At 37.0% G+C, this 22,832-nt stretch overlaps 1 protein-coding gene across 3 annotated transcripts in view; it reads right to left on the bottom strand.

The window, feature by feature from the left end:
• Positions 1–9,270: 9,270 nt before the first annotated feature.
• LOC126338664 (protein arginine N-methyltransferase 1) overlaps positions 9,271–22,832 on the bottom strand; it is a 36,043-nt gene continuing 22,481 nt past the window's right edge. For all 3 annotated transcript variants that reach the window (XM_050001572.1, XM_050001574.1, XM_050001573.1), the window contains exons 4-5: positions 17,658–17,960; positions 9,271–10,154 (exon numbers count right to left, since the gene is read on the bottom strand). In XM_050001572.1, the coding sequence (XP_049857529.1) occupies positions 9,771–10,154; positions 17,658–17,960 (687 nt within the window). In that variant the 3' untranslated portion in view covers positions 9,271–9,770. The remainder of the gene's footprint in view (positions 10,155–17,657; positions 17,961–22,832) is intronic.

Here is a 22,832-nt window from a genome sequence, read left to right as displayed (position 1 = left end):
CAGCTGTTCAAATGCAAAACAATTTTAACCTAAATGTCTTCAGCTGCTAATATCTGAATGTAAATGCTAGCCTTTCCTCAGATTATGTTACTCACTGGTTATTAGTGTTCTGCTTTCAAATTTGTAATGAGAAGCCAGCTTCAAGCGTCAACTGAGATACGTGCAAAGCTTTAGAATAATGCTAAGGAAGGCTGGAGCTGCAGTTCAGTGTTAAGTGCAAGTTAAGCACTTCATACTTGTGTACAAATTCAGCCATCAAGGCTAACATTCTTTTACTGTACAGTTTTACTTGCTTCATCAAAATCAACTGACTCCCCATGCAAACTAATCCTATGTTAGTTAAAATTAGTGTTGTATCAAGTGAAATCTATTTTTCGAAGTACTAGCAACATAAATCAACACTGTTAATAGGATTGACACCCTATACCAATTCTCTCGTGAGTGGCAGTGAACAATTGTGAATTGACTGCTGATGTTTGTTCACTAACATTCATTCCAGTGTGAAGATGGGGCTTAATGAAAATTACATAATGCGTGATGCATAATTTCACAATGGTGAACAGATTCAAATGAATGTGCAGATGTATATTTCTCCATATCTCTGGAAGGCTGGGAGCAATAGTAGCTGGACTACTTACTATCTGACAAGGATATGACTGGACTAGAACTCTCATATGGGCGTAGGGGTGGCAGTGGGAAGGGGTTATATGCACCAAGAACTATCAATATTACTGTCACACACACAGTTTTCAGAGCCTGTTGGCCGCTGATAAAGTATCTGTGTTTAGTTGAACAGAATATTTTGGAAATAATTTTTTTCATATAATTTTGTTGTGAAACAAAACTAGAAATAACTCCATCACAATTTCGCAGATAGTATGTTCAACTTGTGAAGGAATATCTCAGAATTTTCTTTTTTCTACCCAGATCTAATGCAGATAGCAATGCCTTGCTGTAACTCTAGTTGAAGCTGTGAAATGGTTGCGCAGCTTTCTCTCGAGTTGGAAACACTGGTCATTCACTGCAACCAGTTGCCCTTCACCAAAACAATGTGAGGTCTCTTTCCAGGCCGTAGCATTTTCAAAGAACACGTCTGTTGGACACAATGTTGTCATCTTTAATTGTAAATTGTCAGAATCTCATTTCATCACAATAACTGTCTCTACCACTTAGGTTTACCTGAGCAATTTCCATTTTCACTCTGTTTTTTATTTAGTTGCATCAGCATCATAACATTCATACACATTATAAAAGTGGATGTACACACGTTCCACGTCTTCTAAACATTGGATGGATTTCAACCAAAGTTGGTATACATAACACTTAATGTCAGCAAAGAACCACTGTGCAGGTAAGAATCGCTTACTTCCCAAAGCGGTATGGGTGAAACAAAAGCATAGCTCAGAAAACTTCACTACAAAATTTTGAACCATTAAGATACTTTTTGGTACCCCCACCACGAAAAATGATGAAAAGAAAAGAGTTTACCACTCACTGGATTTTCACTGTTAAACTGCTGAATCACACATGAGCTTTTAGATATATTACTTCTTTACTACTAACTACTCACAACTCATCATAGATAGTGTCCACATATACCACTAGACGAACCTGCGAAATTATAACATTGTCCGACATGTAAGGAGATTTATTGTCCACCATTAAGCTGTATGAAAATGAAACAGCAGGAAAAAAATCACCCTACATGTAAGAGAAATATGAGTACAAATATTTTAAATATGTGTGACTCATTTATGTGGGCAAAGCCATGAGTAAAAAGCTGCTTCTACACTTGTGGATCTATTTCAGCCAAACTTGGTACACATATAGCAACCTCCTATTGAAGTGGGGGTCACAACATGGATAGAGCAGGCAGGAGGGAGGGGGGGTGGATGGATGGAAAGACAAAAAGGAAGGAGTAGATGCACACACACATGGGGAAAGGAGGAGATGGGTTAATAGAACTGGCGTAAATGCGTAGTGGGCAACAGTGGTACTGTAATAATTACTATAATTCTTCATTGAAAAACAGTATTTTCTTACTTTCTTCCAGTACTGTTACTTTTCAATTTTCTATAATGCTCCAGAAATAAACAGTTGCCACTTCAACTGTGTCTTGCACTGGATTACCATAAATAATTTCACCTTTCAAATGTAATAAATAGTTTTTATTTTTTGTTTTTACCTAGATGTGTGACCATTGTGCCCTTTAATTTCTCTCATAGTACTACTTTAATTGCTTAAAAATTCAGAATAATTTCTATGTAATAACTTGCGGGCCTCATGCCAAGTTAACAAGTTGCACCTGCAGCATGCTGGAGGTCCGTTAACAGGTTATGTACACACATTAGAATTACATTAACACTTTCTTGGTTTAATACTCAGAATCTGAATCAATACTAAAGTTCATTTTACATTTTTGATAAGCAACTTCCATTATTCACACATCTATATTTGAAATTCCACTCATTTCCAAGGAAGGCTAATGATTGCTGGAGTATGTATTTCCACATCCAAGTAGGTATCTTTTTCTCGGAAAGCTGCTGCTGTTGTCCTCCCATGTTGAAGACACACATTGCCCCTTTATGTAGCTCACCATACACAAAATAAATGTAATGCCAAGCACAATGCCTGTACATCTATAAACATTTATTACTTTTAGTTGCATCACTATTCAATAATGAGATACAGGTATATGCATCACGCTTCTGAAGTAGTACCTGGTTGTGATCTTCAGTCCAAAGGCTGGTTTGATGCCACTACCCACATTGGTCCATACTGTGCGTCTCTCTTCATCTCTGTGCAACTACCCATTTAAACCAGCTTACTTTATTCAAGTCCTGATCTCCCTGTTACAATTTTTACCCTATACACTGAACTCCACTACCAAACTGGTGATTCCGCGATGTCTGAGAATGTGTCCCATCAACTGATCCCTTCTTTTAGCCAAGCTACACCATATTTTTTTTTTCTCCTCAGTTCAGTTATGTACTTTCTCATCAGTTATTTGATCTGTCCATCAGATCTTCCCGTGTTAACCAAGTTCTATTTTTCAGAAACACTTTTCTTGCTATTGCCAGTTTACATTCTCGCTACTTTGGTCACAATTGCTTTGTTGCTCAAAAGATAAAGCTTATCTACTACTTTCAATTTATCACAAGATTTAATTCAACTACATTTCATTACCCATGTTTACTTTCGTTAATATTCATCGTATATTTCCGAGACACTATCCATTACGTTCAATTGCTCTTCCACTCATTTACCATTTGATAGAATTAAACTCTCACTGGCACATCTGTTTTAAATTATTCTCTTTGAACACCAACTCCCTTCAAACATTTCTCTGTTTTCCTTCACGACTTGCTCAATGAACAGATGGGTAAACATCAGCCTTATGTTACAACATTGTCACACTTCATTCATAACCAAAGCTTCCCTTTTATGTCCTCTCCTACACCTAGTTTCTGTTCAAGTTGTGAATAACCTTTCACTGCATGTATTATATCACAACTACTTTTAAAATTTCAGAGAGTGTACTTCAGGCAACACTTCTGAAAGATTTATCTAAACATACAAACGCAATTAACCTAGATTTGCCTACCTTCTAAAATAAACTGCTGAGTCAGTATTGCCTCACATATTACATTTCTACAGAACACAAGCACTTCATGTTCCCCATCATAACTGTCTCCACAGTAAAAGATGGTCTGAGTGACCCACCATTCCTTTTTAATCTTTCACAAATTATGCCTTTCCACCACCCGGGAAAGGAACTACTAGTTCCAAAACCTAGAATATTGTTGGATACCCTGATATATGCCTCTCAGCAGTACAGATGTATCACTCCTGAAGGTAATTAATGGCCAGCAATTGTCACAATACCCTATTTATTAGACCCCAGCCTGGGTGAACAGAGTGGCCTTTTCCTCTCATTGCAATTTTACCCTATATCAGTATCCATCCACACCAATATCCTGTAGTAAACAGACTATATTTTCACATTAACTTTCATTTTGAATAATTTAAAGAGGCACAACATATGGTCACAAAAGAATAAAACTAGCAAATTTCTTTGCATAAATTTGTATGCTATGAACTGAAATTCACTTGCAGGTAACAAACATCCACACCTGGAACAGTGAATACTTCGACATATTTTATGTCAAATTTCTTGATCAATGTTACTTAGAAGGCACAGCATTTTGGCTAGGCAAGTGGTCATGCTTTTCACAACAAGATGACAGCTGTTCATTAGAGGGCTATTCCATACAGATTCAGTTAGGTAATTTTCACTACAACATCATTGGTTCTGGCTAGACAACTGTGCAATCTGAATGCCCTTTGATAGATATGAGTGTCCCACTGGTTGAAGGAATTAAAGTGCAGAGGGTACTTGCTCAATGAGATTTAACAATATAATGTCACCTAATTATTAAAACTATTGAGTAAGATGTGCTGAAATCCTGTGAGGATTTAATCTCTCTCTTCAATCATACTTACATCTGTTTTGCTGAGGAGAGAAGACACCCATGTCTTACAACTTCAGTAATGTAAGAAAGAACGCAAGAAAAAACTTTTGCAAAAGAAATATTCGAGAACATATTATGATGACTACCATGTGCAGAGAGAAAAAAGATTTCCAAGAGACGAGGAAGGAAACTGGCCATAACAAACCAGTTGCAAGGCAAATAAGAAATCTTTTAATAACAGGGAATACGAGAACTGTTCATCTTAATTTTATAATTAAGCACTTGCAGGAGTGTAAATGTGTGTTAACATAGAAATGTTAGTTCAGTTTACGTCTTTAGTGAACATATTTCTGTTGTTTCAAGCCTTTGGTGACAACTGACAATTTCTAATGGTAAGAGAGGGTATGACAAAGAACCTGGTGCTGAAATTTTCAGTGACTTTCTTCATACTAGAAATCATAGAAAACACTGCCTTAAATGTATTACTTGAACAATGGAAAGTCCAGATTGGAATATCAACAATATTACCAATACATTAAAACCCTGCTGCCATCTAGTACTCGCACACTCTGCCAGACAGTATTATTCTATCCTCGCCCTTCCCAGCCCCTCTCTGGACTGCTGCTATCATTCAAGAGTTGCATTCTGGCTTCAGCACCCAGAGACAGCAGTCATGTGCACGAGATGTGCCTAATTGTGTGAATATATGTATTTTCTTTACTGGATAAGGCTCTGGCAGAAAGCTTACAGTGTAATGGTCTTTTTGCTTTGCCTATCTGTAACTGTAAGAAACTATTCTTTTTATAATACTAATAACTGCATTTGCCTACAATTAATTTATGAAAGCTGGCAGAATTTTTGAAAACATATTCAGCGATCTTAAAATTTGTTAAAATTAAAATTTAAAAACAGTCTTAATTGCAATTTTTACTTTATTTATTGGAGTGAGTGACCAGTTTCGACTCTTTCATAGAGTCATCTACAGACTCCAGAATGGTGGACGGACACTGGCCAGACGAGTTTCGTCGACCCTCGACGCTTGTGTAGAGTTGAAACCGGTCACTCACTCCAATAAAAAATAAATAAATAAAAAAAACAAAAAAGCGATCAAGACTGTTCTAAATTTTAATTTTAGCTGGCAGAATGTTCTGTGGTCCACATAAGATCAACAGAACAGAACACAGACCGAATCACGTGAAATTTGACTCTTAGCTGCTGTGATCCACGTTACATCTGATGCAAAACAGTGATATCGTTAAGTCCAAACATGTAGAAAAGTGTCCCAAGTATACTGGATAAACTTTTCAATTATTGTTCCAATAGTTAACTGGAGAATACTTTCTGTGTAAGACAGAGACTTAGGTTAACATCTTCACCCAGTACATTGTTTTCATTTAAATGATACATGTATGTTTTTTCTTCAGAAATGGAAACTAGAGGAGTGTTGCACAGATTGTAGTGTTTGCACAGATATTGCTGCACATGCAGTTTGACACCCCATTGACGATGAGCAATCGCGCAAAGCCAGCGGGGATTTTGTACAGGTCACTAGTGCATGTTCCACAGATTAACATGAACATGACTTGTGAACCAAGCTTCACCCGTACACAATGTATCGTGCAGAAAGTCAGGGTGGCCTAGCAATCGCTGAAATAGAAAGCAACAGAATTCCATGTGTGATCAAAGTCATTCCCACATAGTTCCTGGTGGAGGGAAATAATATATGAATGAAACGTTTGCCTGTGTAAATTTCTCCACACACTGCTACGGCTTAGTCAAGAACCACATATAATCTGTCTTACACCCACATCAGGATTGTGACACTATAGCAGCCTGAACAGCAATTTTGTCGTCACTGTTAGTTGCTGCGTTTGCACACTGACGTTTTCTGGGTGCCGAGCCACCTGCTTCTATGAACAATGTGCATATGCTGGAAATTGTACAATATGAAGTGTCCATCAATATGCACATCGTTCATTGTACACTGCTACAGCTGTGGTTGTGTTTCTGTGGCATTCACCGTAAATGATCATCACTCTTTTTTCTTCGTTACTGAAGGTGGGCTTAGCGATGAGAGGACTGCAAATGTCACAAGCTACAGTATATCTCCACTTTTACATTTTCGGTTAATGCTTTCTCGCAGTTTATGACATTTCTTTATTGCTCCTGTCCGATTACCTACGTTCAAAAATGTTAATTCGTACCCGATTTACGATTTATTGAAAAAATATTGTGGAGACAAAAACTGACAAAAGGATACTGGCACGACATTGGTCATCACGTAATGTTTACTAACATTAAGTGGTTCAGTTTCTCGATACCAGGGCACTCTACTCAGCAGATTTGAAATGGTAAATGTGAAGAAGTTGGAAAAATTTATGCAGTATCTCTTCCTGCCGCCATTTTCTGCTCAGCGTGGTGGCTGATGGGAGTAACTAGGTTTGTTCAAATAAAGATCAACCATTTAAAAACTGTCTCTATTGCACATGCACAATTTTGTGATTGTTGTGACCATCACGACACCTTTGTCGAACCACCAGGTTTAGCATGTTTCATTGTGTGGTCACTTGGCTAGCGCTAGTTGACACCTTCACTCACTTTGCACGCTCAAATGTTTTTTGCTTAACAACAGGGCCAATTATGTATTTTTTCATGCTGAACGAAACATGTATGAAAATCATCACATAGGAAAACACCACACAAAAATCCTTATGTAAATATTTGTACTTGATCGAGAAAAAATTCTCGTAACATGTCATGTTAAGCATGAAACAATATGTACCTGGTGCAGTCTTTCATTATTTAAATAATGAATGACAGCTGCAGGCTTTTCAAAAACAACGGTTATGATGTATGAAATTGAGCCAGACATTTCTATTTCCCAGACAGTTATCAATTCCAGTTATATCAGCAGTTTTTGTTACATGATAAACAAGTCCCTGAAAAGTATTTTTATGCCTCTTATGTACATCATACATAAAATGCAAAAATGCAAGGGGGACACTATAGTAACTTTTACAGCTTACAACATTACTTCCCACATATGTCACAGGATAGTTTCCTGTTTGACACTGACAGCAGGCCCAAGCAGGAGACACTAACAGACTGAACAGGGTAGGTAAAGCATACGTACTGATAGCGGTCTGTTTGTAGCAGGCTGCAGGACAGTGCAGGCAACCCTTGCACTGCACATTACAGTAGCAACTGCAGCACCTGCTATTTCACAATGTATGAGGTTTAGAACAGTGAAGCCACATCTGCCATCACCTATTACACCTGTAGCTATCATTTCTGTAGAAAAAACATACATGGTTTATGCATTCCTGCCAATTGTGTGATCAGACACACAGGTGCTTCCCTGACCTATTTCATTTTTTAGTTTTATTTTTGGAAATATGAGGCAGCAGTTAGGTCACACACACACACACACACACACACACACACACACACACACACACACACACACACACACACAAAAGCAGAATTAAAACAATCTAGAAGTGATAAGGTTAAAATAAAACAAAGCAGTCACACTAAAAGCTTGCAGGTATCTACTGCGATAATATGAATAAAACTAGCTAATTTACTGTTACCTATGCAAAAATGTCACTGTAATTTGATTTCTCCCTAGGTAACCAGGATTTAAAATCCTAAGGGTTTGGGGATTCAATCACAATGACTTATTGACATGAAAAATGCCACATTACACACATTAGTTCAGTGTTCATGTGAAATTGTAACCCCCTCACCCCATAAGGGACTGGGCAGGAAATGACATACCACCTCCTACAAGACCATGCTGTGCCTAGCATAACACTGACAGTAAATCTAAACTTACAATTGAGGAAAGATTTTTTTGTCACAATATTATAAGGATTCAGCTGCTTTCAAAAGTAGAAAAGTTCTGCAATACATTGAAGCCCAGAGGATGAAGAGAATTATAAATTCTGATTTCTATACCTCCATTTCAGCATAGCTACCAACCACCTTTAAACAAATATGCAAGGCATTGTCAGTTATCTTCCTATTAACAGCAATCAAGTGTTAACTTACTTTCACTACATTACCTCAACTGACAAAATTCATGTTCAAACAACACAAACCTAATTTTAAACACCTAAACAGCAATTGTTTGCACTGTTGCTGGGTGTAGTAACATGACATTTTGACAGCATACTTTGCAGCCATCTTCAGGCAATACCTGTAGAATATGTGTCTTTGCTACATCCCGTAGGAAATGGGATTAGCAAGGTGTCACATGAAGGTGATAGCATGGTACACTGTCAAAAAAACCTGTTATGTAAACAACAACCTGGTTCGACACCTGACAACAGTACAAACAGTTGATTCGCTGGGAAAGCCAATGATCTCACATAAAATAACAATTACTCCATAAATAAAACAAATATCAGATACTTAAAAAATGATTCTTCTCTGTGTGCCCTTTGATTGAGCCTACATGCTGCATTGCAATATAAAGCACCACAAGAACTGCAGGAGAAAGCGGGGTGGGGGTATAGGGGCCACAATGTATGTTGCTTACCAAATCCGTGATGCGGATTAAATATCGTGACTTTCAGAAGGCTGGTGTAGTTAATTTCAAAAGTCATTGTGGACTTCGACAACACAGTTAAACATAAAATTTTCTTTCATCACATTTACTTGCGAAGTTTGAAGCTTGCTTGTTATCAATCTTTGCATCCATGTATAAATACATACTACTGATAATATCTAGCATCATCATGTACTAAATTTCTTTGTGGAAAGAGAACACATTATTAATTCAATATGACAAAAATAAGTTTTTTACTTTATATTTCAAATTCAATTTAAAGTCTTTACACAGATCATGTAATCAATATGACATTCATCAGCCTTTATTGTAAGTTATTTGACATAATTTCAGTAAGATGTCTCTCAGCCTTTCTTTTCACATCAGCTTATAAAAACTGGAGTTTGTATTTTCTAAATTTAAGACAACTTGTAAAAAGTGTTTCTTCTGAATACTGTTAATAAGTCCATGATATTTATTTGTTGTATGGAAGATCAAACTTACATGTGCACAAAATCTGATCAAGAGTATTTGGCAGCATTTCACTTTTTGTCTCTCATAAATATTTACTTTTCAAAAAAGGGATACGTATCACGCTAGCTTCTATACTCTGATGAAGACCCCGTGGCACATGGATGTTTGTGTTTCAAAACACATACTGAAAGTTATTAACAACTTTCAATACTAAAATTGACAAGTCGGGCCACTGAGTCACTTAAATAACAATTCCAGTTAAATAGGACAACCTAGCGCATGCGATACACATTACTTTCATGCACTTCACCGAGCTCGCCTTTGAAGTCCAGCTCTATGGTAAAATCCAGATCCCTATTATTTCTAGCATTTGGCTTCATTGAGAACACACCATATATTTCCTCATTTTTCTTCACAGTAAGATAATCATCAAAGTAAAATACTGTCTGCTTCCAATGAGTGTACGGAGCCTCTGGAGCAGTGCTGAAACCAATACGTTTATGGCACTTTGTGAACTCTATGTTAAAAAATGTCACTAATGCTTGAATGTAGTCGTTCCGCCGCACCTGAAGATGAAATGGTGCCGTAAAATGTAAGTCCTCTTTCTGAACAGTGTACAAATCAACTTCTTTCAGAAGACATGCATTTGTAACCACCTGAAACAGAAACACATTTAATTAAACAACATTCCATACACTTGTGTCTCGTGCAAATTTTCTACTGCTTCTAAAAAATGTATGCAAAAAATAACAATAGTAATACTAAAAAATAAAAAATGGAGCATTACATTTAAATGTCTGAAATTATAATCATTCAAGACCAAATTAACATATCTAAAAAATAGTTACTTTTTTGTCAAGCAGTCTTGCTTCAATAAGGGTATAAGCCTTTCCAATCATGTTTAGATTGCTCCAAAAAACTCCCTCAGAAACAATACAATCCATAATAATGCTTCACTGTCCGATATTACAAAAACTAGCCAACCAACCTATGACCACGACTTTGCAACTGCGTAATATTGCTGGATACTTTGCTGCTACACCCTGAGATTCAGTTTTTTTCCTGGAGAGTTTCCTTCCACAAAAATATTGCAATAACTCATGAGAGATACTTTAATTTTGAGTATCAATGACCTGGCCTACTGACAAAAGTAATTTGTAAGCAGAAGCCTCTCGTCTGGTATCTTACATGCGACTGCAACGTAACACTGATTCCATTTTTAAAGTATGTTAACAGTAAAACAGCACATTAACAAACGGACTTTTGAGGCACATCTGTTCAACAAATATTTCTGTCAGGCCCACAGAAATTGTCGTCAGAACAATGATACCAAAATTTGGTTTTAATGCACCTCGTTTGACGAAACAGACTGCTTTTAAGGATTAAATGTTAAACAATTTGCAAACTGAAACCCAGTTATCACTAAAATCCTAACATTTTTGGATGAGATGCATTAAATATCTGATAGAGGAAGGATTCTTACTGTCAATAGGTAGATCATAAAATTTGGTTAGCAATTTGAAACTATTGCAGACTTCCGTAACCAAGTTAAGTGTATAACATTACAGAAAACATTTGTGTTATGTGTCCCACAGTGTTGATTGGCTGACTATATTGTCTTTAATTCTACACTGTAAGTCAAAGACAATTTGAACATTCAGCTCTTTGCCAAGGCAAAGAAATACGATTTGGTGTAATTTTCTTTGTATGGTATACCCCGAAAAACAAATGTATGCTGAAACTCAAGCCCCACCTGCATTAAAATGGGAGAACATATGTGCATCATTTAAAGGGCTCTTAAGGATACAGGATACTTTTTGGCTCAATAAAATGAAAAAAAATCAACACCTATTTCTTTCAGGCACCGCTTATAATGTATATGTTTTATAAATTTTTTGTTGATGTCAGGTAATGCAGCACACTTTCTAAACAAATTAGAAGTATTTGGAATATTTTTGAACCTGCTTAGGATTATTAAAAAATTATACAGCAATTGACGCATTTTTTTCCCAAAATGCTTCCTCAAATTGAGGAAGCATTAAATCCAATGTCATATTTGGAAGAGACCAAATTTTTACCAGGTATGCATGAAATGATGGCTGAGGTACTAGAACTATTTAATTCCACCTATTATGTTTATTAAAAGGATAAAAAAGCATATCTTACATTTTAATTTTTATTTTTTTCCTAATAAAAATGTTATTTTTTCTATAACTAATTGATTCTGCAATAAAGCTTAGGTCTACTATATGAGTGTGGACTATTGCAAGTCACAGGAAAAAAAATTGAGTAATGCTTTATAAACTTTAGAGAATATTTGTACTTGAATTCTGAAAAATACAACTTGCGGGAAGTTGCGAATGAAGATATGAGTCCAATTAAACTGTGCCTCAGAACATTCCTGAAGCATAGTCTTCATCCTTCAGCATTTCTTCATCTTCAAGCTTCCTCTTTGAATTCCTTTTAGCACTTCTTGATTCTTTGCTAACTTAATGGCCAAATCTTTCAGCTTCATGCACCCGTTGTGTGTTACTTACAAGCAATTGATCTTCCATATCAGAGCCACATTTTATCCCTAAATTTCTCAGAACTTCCAACCTTCCTATCACTCCATCATTGAAACATATCACTAGATCGAGTACACAAACTTTTAATGTATTTAGTTCTAAAAAAACATTCTTGGGGAATAATCTCGATATGCAACGGTTGAAACTTTCATTTGTATTCTGAGTGCCCCAATGAAGACATTTACTAAGCAAAACAGGGTCACTTAGATCTCTTAAAAATTGGTTTTATTTCATTCATAATAGGTTCAGGAAGAGAATGCTTATGATGGTTGCTTTTTGGTAACTGCACCGAACAGGGTGGTCACCTGTGGACAACTTATGAAAATAGGATGCCCATACAGCTTTTCTCATTGCTGTAACATCATTCAGAGGTGCAGTTTGCCTAATGGCCAGTCCTTAATAACTCTGAAGAAGGTCTATTTCGGTTTCTGTCAATCTGCCTAGGCCAGACAGAGATTTTCCATTAGATGGCAACTTTCCTTTCATTTCTCTTCAAGCTTCCTCAATCTAGCACCCACCCTCATTTGCACATGTCCACAACACTCCAGTTTTATTAACAAGGTATCACCATAAAAGTTGCCATGTCCCATCTAGTGGAACAACCATTTCCCTGGTCCCACTAATATTTACACTTTTTTCTACCATACATTTCGTAGATGCTTTAGACACAACCATCAAGGCACCTGAAAGTATTTTTATGTACTTGCTGAACCTACTGGGAGGAGGAGGAACGTCCATCAAACCACGAAACGTTTGGGCAGCCTTTTTTCCTTTTCCAATTGCACACATTACATACAGTAACTTCAAATTCACATCATATGAATTATGCACAATGTTCAAAGTCATTTTTGAGGTAGGTTTATTGCAGGATCTACACTGAACAACTAATTTTGACACTAAACCCTCTCTGCTACTTTGTTGTTCAGTTATTTCCAGACAGCCAACACCATCACACTGTTTACATTTTGCCACTTCCTTTATCAAAGAATATAAGATGCTCATATCAACAACAACAAATCCACAACAAACAGCGCCATTGTTAACACAAAAATTTGAATCACCAGGAGGTGTGCCATGTAGGAGTTTCTTCCCTGAAGAACTGACACATAAGTTGCTTTCAACAGTGTGGCTTGTTGTGTTTGTGAACTGGTTACCACAGAATTTCCTTTTGTCGAGTTTCTTGATGTGTGGGATAGTTCATATTTATTGCACACTAAAGGATATGTACTTCCACAAATATATGTAGCATTTGGGCAATGAACATTTAGTAACATGTGAACAAACCGCTTCATCGAAGCAAAAGCAAATACTAGCAAAGATAATCATTTACAGACATTACAAACCTGCACTGTTACCAACATATACAATGTATCACATGTATAATTGCTGGAAACAGAAAAGTTCACAGTTCTTTTCAACATAATACTGGTTTTTGTAACAGAAATAAAGTGGGAATGGTGGCACACATGACCAAAACTTTAAAATCTGGTATATATAGGTTATTTTTAATTTGAAACTCTATAATGTATATATATCAATGTAATCAGGAAATACCGCAGAATTTCCTCACAAGGCTGCAGTTGTCTATGGAATTCCACGCAGTTCTATAATTCTTAAAATGAAAGTGTTCTATAATTCTTAAAATGAAAGCTGTACGGGAAAACAAAGTGGCACCAACTGGATGAAGCTGTGTGTTTACTTCACAAGAGGAGGAATCATTTGTAAAGCACGCTATCAAACTGAGCGAGTTCAGATTTCCTATTTCCACAATTGACCTTCGCTGCATTGTAAAATGTATCTAGATTCACGTGGCCGTAAAGAAATAAGGTTCACCAACAATTTTCCTGGTAAACGTTGGGCTGAATCATTTGTTTAGAGACACTGTGATCAATTATCACAAAGATTTGCAGGTAATATTAAGAAGAGCAGAGCTGCTGTGACCAGAGACATCATAAATGTCTACTTCGATAACACTATAAGGAACAGGGAGGTATTGCCCCTGAAAATATTAACAATTGCGATGAGACAAACCTGGTTGATGACCCATGAAAGAAAAGGGCCTTAACTAAACGGGGTTGTCAATATCCCGAAGTCATAATTAATTCAAGCAAAGCGTTGGTCTCAATCATGATGTGCGGCAATGCGGCTGGCGAGATCTTACCACCATATATCAATTATAAGGCTGAGAAAATGTGGGATACTTTGACAGAGGGTGGACCTCTAGAAGCCAGATATAACCGCACAAAAAGTGGTTGGTTCGACAGAACCAGTTTTGAGGACTGGTTCATGACTTTACTCTTACCTGAGCTGAAGAAGAAAGAAGGAAAGGAGGTCATTATAGAGGGCAACCTAAGCAGCCACATTAGCACGAAGGTTATTAAGATGTGTGAAGACAATGATATTTCATTCATTGCCTTACCACCACACAACACACCCGGCCCAACCACTGGACTTGTCGTATTTTCGCTCTATGAAAATCTATTGGCGTCAGATACTAGATGAATACAAATGTACATCTTGCGGAAGAAAATACTCAACAATCCCGAAAGACAATTTTCCTTTGCTGTTAAAGAAGTTGGTGGATAGGTTGGAGGCCAATGGACCTTCTAATCTGAAATCTGGATTCAGAAAATCAGGCCTGTACCCTATCAACAGAAATTAAGTTTTAAATAGGTTACCAAATAATGAACTCGATTCCTCACTACCATTAGTGAGTGCTTCATTCATAGATCATCTTGAATCAGTGAGGGCACAAGAAGCTTGTATAAGCTCTGGTACCCGGAGAAGGAGAAGAAACTTCTATGTCGAACCAGGGAAGATTGTATGTGCTTCAGATCTTGCTGATAATTCAGCCAACTGTGGCCAAGAAGATATACCTGAACCTTCAGTAATTTCAACGAAGCAAAAGACATTTACAGTACGTGTATGTCACCTACCGGTACCTACATTATTCTCCTTTATTTTTATTATTTGCATCAAGGCTATGAGATTCATATTACAGTATGTTTTAATTTTCAGATTCCCGATAAGGCTGAGCACAAGTAGTGATGAGGATACATCATCATTTGTATCAGATGATGATAACTTTGACTTGAGCACATCAGAAGAAAGGGATGATGGTCTAATGAAGTCTGCTGATGGAACAGTAGCATATGTGCCTGAAGTGGGTGATAATGTCAGAGTTCAGTATGAGGGGGAACACTGGCCTGGTGTTGTACTGAATGTGCATAAATCAGACATCAGTCAGCTGTATGGCAAGAAGTGGGAATTTTTGGAAATGGACAACTGTAAAAGACATTTTAAAATACAAAATGTTAGATATTTTAAGTAAATGTTTGTGAGCCAGTGAAGGTCTCTTCAAAAAGGGATTCGTACAGTGTCCCAGAGCTAAAAGACAAGTTGGGTATAAAGGATTAGATTGTTGATTTCTTATAGCTGGGCTTACAAACATTTGAGAAGGTCTTTCCTTTGTATTGTGATCTGTATTAAAATATTTCTACATCCTCAGACGTGTAAAAAGGAGTAAAATAAATTGTTTAAAATAACGGCATCATTGATCCAGTGTATAAAATACACGGTGGTCTATAGTTGTGCACTTGATGTACACCAATGTACCACATTTTGGTATAATGTTTCACCAACACGTTGACAGTGTTGAGCCCAACTCTCACAGTAACTTAATGTCTTACAAACCTAGTATCTGTATAAAAAGTTTTGTGAATTTCAGGGATTATATAATAAAGTTACACATTAAAATATGTCAAAAGTGGTATATAGTTGTAGGAAATTAAGGTACCTCGTACCATTAACAATTTCAGTTTAATTGTGCAGTTATCCATTCGTGTCAAAATCATTACAGTAATCTGAACTAAAGATGTGTCCTTAATTAAGATTTTCCTATCAGTCTTCTCAATTCTGACGTTCCATGTAACATTTGTGACAACGAAGTGACAATGGAGAAGAAGAAAAGGTGGTGCAGATTGTTGTGAGGGTACAGATGTTTTACTTTCTTAGTTCTTTCCACAAAGATTGAAAGTATTTTCTTCACTACATCATCAAGAGTTCTGTCATGCAACAAAGTCTTAGTGTTTACGTTACAATATCATTCGTGGATACTTTTTCCTCAAAATTAAAATATAGAACACATTTTATATCCCAATGTTCAGATAGATTCCAGAAACCTTCAATCCAAAAGTGCATGTTTTTCATGGATACAATGAGAGCAGGTGGTTGAGTTCCAGGGACAGGTAATGATAAGAGTGTGAAACTGTCCAATTACCTGAGAGAACTGTTGCTGATGATTGTGCTATCCGGATGGCTTGCCTGAAATATGTAGTTACCCCAGGAAATTGTGTAATAACTTTACTATTGACAGATCACATTCAAAATTAGTGACATTCCTGAAGTCGTTTTTAGATATTTCTACTTATTAACTGCAAAAGTCCCTTGTAGCCTCTACACCAGGGCACAATTCATGCTACAAAAACTAAATAAAGAATGGCTGTTCTGCAGAGATCAAGTCCATTCCTCAAAGGAAAGGATGTTATAAGAATGAATATTTTACAATGTTTTAGCCCTAGAGATATTGTTTAACTCCTGTCGGTTATGGGTCAGTATCGGTTTCTTTTGATTTCATTGAATTCTGTCACAGATATGGCAGCAAATGTGGCATTTCAGGAATTCGTTGTGATCATGACATCCCGACTTGCATGTCAGATTCAAGTGACTGGATGATGCTTTAATAAAACTAAGGTAGAGGGTTATGTGGAGGGAGGGAAGGGGGTAGGGGAGAGAAGATTCTGATGAGGAGGATTTCACTGCACTAAGTTTTGTTGCAGCTGCTAGAAACTATTTTTTTTTTTTTCACTCTGTGTAGATGAATTTGTTCTACTCAATATCACTAGCTACATGAACAACTCTTTTCAAAATCTATAGAAAGGAAAAAGCAAACCATTCTTTATTTTTATTTAGAGAAATAAAGGTTAATATCCGTAGAACTTTTTCCTTTGGGAATTTTACAGGAAACTTCAAAATAATGCCCTACAGAGTTAGTGGAAGCTCTGCAGTGTTAATACAAATTTTAGGATTTGCTAGGGCCAAGTTGTGCATTTGTGGCTGTGGCCAAAAAACATCCAAATTATGATAATGGATTCATTAACAAGGATAAACACCACATACAAAAAAATATCACTATATTTGTTATTGTGTGTGACACCTAAACAATAAACAGCATTATTCTATGATCAGTATAGTGTGTCTTACACAACTGGCCAGATATGTTTTCTTGTTTTAAACTTATAGTACTATTTTATGTAACCTGACCCCTGCATTCATTTATTTACCATCATGTTACAAGTACATTCTAACAAGGAGGAGAGCCTTCAGGAATACGGAGTAAGATTTATGATAAAGCAACACATAATGCCAGATTTTTAGTAGCGCTAACATGGGGGATTTTTAAATAAGTCCCTGAAGTCTCCTTTCCTTTATCTGATGGTATGTACGTAACATGATGCATGAATGATTGCATGCAGTCAATAACCCCCCCCCCCCCCCACATACACACACATATGCAAACAAAGAAATAATTACCTGTTTGGGGTCAACAACATCCACTAGTGGTTCACTGATTGCAACTTTACGGATTGAGCTCATGTCAAAACCATAAACATCATCCCACCAATTGATTTTTTCATCCTTGTACTGGCGATCTTCAATTCCACAAATAAATAACGTTGCACGATCTGGAAACAGTAAACCATCAGGACGAAGCCACTTGTCTCGAGCAAAGAGAACTGTATCCAACATCGATTCATAAAAGAGACAGTATCCCATCCACTCTGAGATTATGATGTCCACATTTTCAATGCCATGGGGAAGTTCTACTTCTTCCACCTGAAAAATTAAACAGAGATTTTATTATTGGCAAATACAGTCGTATTACTAAATTTAATGCTAAAGTCAAAAAGTGGTGTCAAGTATGTAAGTGTTGTGAGAACATAATTATTAAGTTACAGACATCTTTGACATTGAAGGACTTCAAAGGGAAGTAGGACTATAGGAATATGTCATAGAAAAACTAGGAATTCATCCATATGTTACCAGGATCACAATATCTATATCACTTTTCTCTTTTCTTCTTGCCCCCCCCCCCCTCCACACACGCACACTCGCGCACGCACACGGAAAAAGAAATAAGACCTTAGCAGTGAATTATTGCTGTCTGCTGAGCAACAACAGCTAATAAAATAGAACGCGTGACTAAGGCGATTCTCTTGTTGGTTATTTCTATGGTAACTTTTGTAAACAGCTGTCAGTTATTTGGATATTCTTGATTCAGACTTTCCAGGTGCCCCAGGAGGAATGGTCAATATTCAGGGACATGGTAGGACTGATTATTTGAAGCAAAAAGCTTGTTATGGATATATGCACTATTTCAAATGGTTTACATTTAACATGCATTATTATTTATTTTCTGTATTATTCCACTATATGTCAAGCTTACACATGTAGAATAGTTAATAAACATTACGATAATTTACAAGAATGATTGCCTATCAAGTCGCGAGGTCCAAATGATACATATCTAACGTGTGATCGCAAATCTATCATGCGACTCTGGTGACGGGCGGTGAGATCAATTATTTGCAATCGTCATTTTTATCTGTTTTCCATCATTCCCTTAGTTGCTCTAAATTACATGCTGCCGCGAATTATTTGCGAATTGCTAGGGAATCCCAGACAATTTATGTCGTCATTGAGTGGGATATCGGGTGTTCTCGACGTTCCTTCGGCAGATTCTCTCTCTTGGAAAAAATCTAATCCTATGTTTATCTAGCGTAGAAGATTGTTCGACTTTTTGGCGCAAATATGCAGTACTACCGGATGAGGAAAGAAGGGACTGTGTAGAATGTGCAGTGTGTAAAACTTCGTACGAACAGTTTCAATGCTGAAATACCATTACAATTTCATTGCAGACAGTGCGGAAAATGAACGCATATCAGGAAGAATACATGGTTCAACTCTTCCGAATTATCCATCCAGACCGCTGTAATGGAGTTTCACATGATACCACCGACGACGAGCAAGGTTAAGTCATCTCCTTTTCAATCTTAAGTAATTTTGTTACTCTTCCTTTGTCGTTGCTGTAGCGAACATCGAAAATATACTCATAATGTCCACCACCAGTCGCATGATCGATTTACCATCGCATGTTCGATATGTACAGTTTGGACCCCGTGACTTCGATAGGCAATCATTCTTGGAATTTACCAACATTACAATATGCATTTTACATCATCTATCGAAAATATGTATTTTTAACACATTCATCTCTAATCATTATAGTCATATTACAGCTGTTGCATAGTTCTTAATAAATGTTCAAATATCCCCTCAGTCAACTTGAATGAGTTTGTGCAATATTGGAAGAACAGGTTGTGATGCCACAAAGTAGTTTACCACCTTTATCCACGTTTTGTTTGCACACCTTAGACTTCATGCAACCTCAAAAACAAATAACTAATGGCGTAGGGTCTGTCCATCTTTCTAGACAATTAATTGTATTGTAAAGGGGTTACAGCAAGTACAGTTCATCCCTCATACATCTCGTAAAATGTGAATGGGCTCCATTATGCTGGAAAAAAATGCAGACCGTGTGGCCCCCAAGGTGTGCAACACAAGAATATTCCTAATAGGTCATATAATCCAAACACTGATTAAAATCCACTGAGGCACGAGGATTTTCTTGTGACCATTGATGATTATTACATGTCACTGATTCCATTCAGTGAAGTGTTCAGTGAATAGTAATAATGGATGCAAATGACAATCATCATTTAACCAGTAACAAATCTCAAGTCATGTGGCACTGTTACCAATGTGAAGATTGTGGACATGCTGCATATGAAATAGGTGCAAGTTTTCTGCAAATACGTTTTCCCTATTTACCTGTTCGTTGGGCACTACCACTGAAAGGAGTCGCCATGTGTTGGTTGAAGGACTATGCTGCACCATTTTAACAATGTGTTGATCGTGCACAGGTTGTTGAACTACACACCCAGAAGAAATATAGGAACTTTCAAAAATATCTGTTTCACACAATATGCTGTAAAGTGTGGTAAAAGCTCTATTATCGAAAATTTAATGTGTTGGTTAATCCTGAGGGTATTCTTCGACATAAGATTAAGCACAACTATCACAGAAGGCCTAAACACACACCGTATCTGCATATTATTCAGTTGTTTGGATGTGTGAAATTTTAGCCAGCCTGAGTACGAAGAAAGTTAACCGATGCTTCTCTCTGGTACACTCTCGATCTCTCATACTACTTGACTCACAATACATCAGGGTCAACTGTGCTTTAATGGGCTAGTTTAAAGGCAGGAAGATAACCCGAGCAAAGAGGTTGGGCTTGAATAACATCAATCAGTCTTGACACAGTATGTATGTTGGAGAGCAATGGGGATAGCCTAATCTAAACTAGTAAAAGATCAAGAACTTTACAACTCTTCTTTGAACTTTTCTTAAATTAATCTGATCAAACATGAATCCTATGATTATCACCAGAATGCCTTCTCTTAATAGAATATACATCATTCCAGAATACTAATGAATTGAGATCAGACTTAAGTCTTTGCTACAATAAGATTCTCATGGCCATTCAGTCACTTGCAACAGTGGACAAAACATGTGGTTTACAATAAATGTAAGAATGCTGGCATATATCTGCAAACTTTTTGTTGAAGATGGAAATGGCTGTGGAAGCCTACAATTGCATAATCATGAGCTATGTAAACAATAGCTTAATCTTGAGTGACTTACAAGCCTTCCTTGCTTCACTCCTTTCAGAAACAATTTTCATATTGATCCCCCCCCCCCCCCCCCAACAATCTTAGGCACAATAACTCTTGATTATTCTGTAAAATTTAGCAAGTTTCTTTTATATCACGCTGGCAAATCTATGTGTACTCTGATAAGAAAATGTTTAACACAAGGCTGAAAGGCTGAGACATACTAGCCAATAAGCGGTAGCTTAAAGCCCATCTCACATGAAGCAAGCTTTGCCATAAGTTTGCTACATGGCACACTTAACTGCTGGCTAGTAGGTAGTGGTGATGGCTACTTCATGTGTTTAATCTCTCACACAGTGTATGATTCGGTGCGGAAGCTGGCTAGTTAAACTGATCAGTGGCAAGATTCACAAGCTGGCTGAATTGCAATCTTTCTCAAACAACTGTAAAAAACATATTCGAAGGGGGGGGGGGGGGTGAGATTCGTACACATCTCTTCACGTTTAAGTGCCGATCATTTTGTTAACGGTCAAATATTGTGAGATTTCAGGATTAAGTTAACTGCTGCAAGAATTTCTGATAGCTTGGGGGGGGGGGGGGTTGCTATCAATGTATGTAAAGCACTTCGTCCTGAACTTGCATGCCCGTGAAACTGCCAAAATCAAATATTCACCATATTCATTATATCCCAAACAGTTTCAGATATCTGAACAAGGTATCAGCAAATGATAATACGCAAAGAGGAGAGTATTTCACCATATGCTTAATATGCAAAACTTACTGTGGGTTTGGCATAAGATATGTGAAGAAGTAACAGTTGATTTTTACACCGAGAATGGGCATTCTCATAAACTATAGATTTGTCTTTCTATCAGTGGCTGTTTTGTGCTTCCATCGCAATTTCAGCAGCATTAGAATATTAGTGAGATGAATATTTATAAACCTCTTTGTGTTAACATGGCAACAAGGGAACTTGCATATTACTCAAAACTCATCATTAATAACGTCTCTCTGGATAAGAATTACGGGAAAAAGAAGTCTGGCAAAAATAAATCTCTATTTCTGTTGAAATTTCAATGGACTCGTACAATTCAATGTTTTTTAATAATGAATGATGTGGATTGAAACTGGTCAAATAATTTCATTTTTTTACCTCAATAATCAGAAAAATATGAAAATGTTTAAATTTGCAAAATCCTGTCAACAGCCCATCAAGGTGTAAACAGATTACCAATGTCTGAAGAACTAGAAGATGTTTGCGATGAAGAAGAATTCTTCATTCTGTATAAGTGTTGAAAACCCAAAACAGTGTACTACGTGCTGTTATTTGTTCTCAGAGTTACAGAAATGCAATTCATTGGCTAGTTTCAATTCATGTCATTTGTTATTAAAAACACTGCAAGGTACGCTCTGACATCAGACAGAACTCCCGATTGGCCAGCACTGTTAGCATTTAGGGAACCAACAAGGCCTCACAAGGAAAACTGCACTGGAGCTATCAGGGAAATCAAGCACAGCGCCCTGCTGGGCAGCCACTTAGCAGACAACACAACCTGCAAGGGAGCCAATGCACGAGCTGGCGCGTAAGGTCGCAGCAAATCTTATGCCACAAGAGATAATTTGTATAGAATAGGTCTAATATTCATGTAATTAACACACTTTAAATATTAAGTACCGTCAAACGGGGTGATTCCGGATGGTTTTGTCTTTATTTTGATTGTATCTTTCATTTATATTGTTAGATTAAATTGATTGCTATAGAAGTGGTAGGGTATACGTGTAACGAATAAAATATCCCAGAACCAGAAAGTGTATGTGTAGGCATATTTATCTGAGGCAGTTAAATAAAGTGACTGAAGTCACTTCAAGGATTGGGCGTTTTTTAAATCTGTGTCTGAAGTTACAGTATGTAGAGGGTGAATTCGGACAGTTGCTGCCTTTTAAAAAAAAAATTCTACATGATTTTTATGACATT

Source organism: Schistocerca gregaria, chromosome 1, assembly GCF_023897955.1.
Source record: "Schistocerca gregaria isolate iqSchGreg1 chromosome 1, iqSchGreg1.2, whole genome shotgun sequence".
NCBI lineage: Eukaryota > Metazoa > Arthropoda > Insecta > Orthoptera > Acrididae > Schistocerca > Schistocerca gregaria.
Note: the sequence above shows the minus strand (reverse complement) of the source record. Positions and strands in the feature narration are given on the sequence as shown.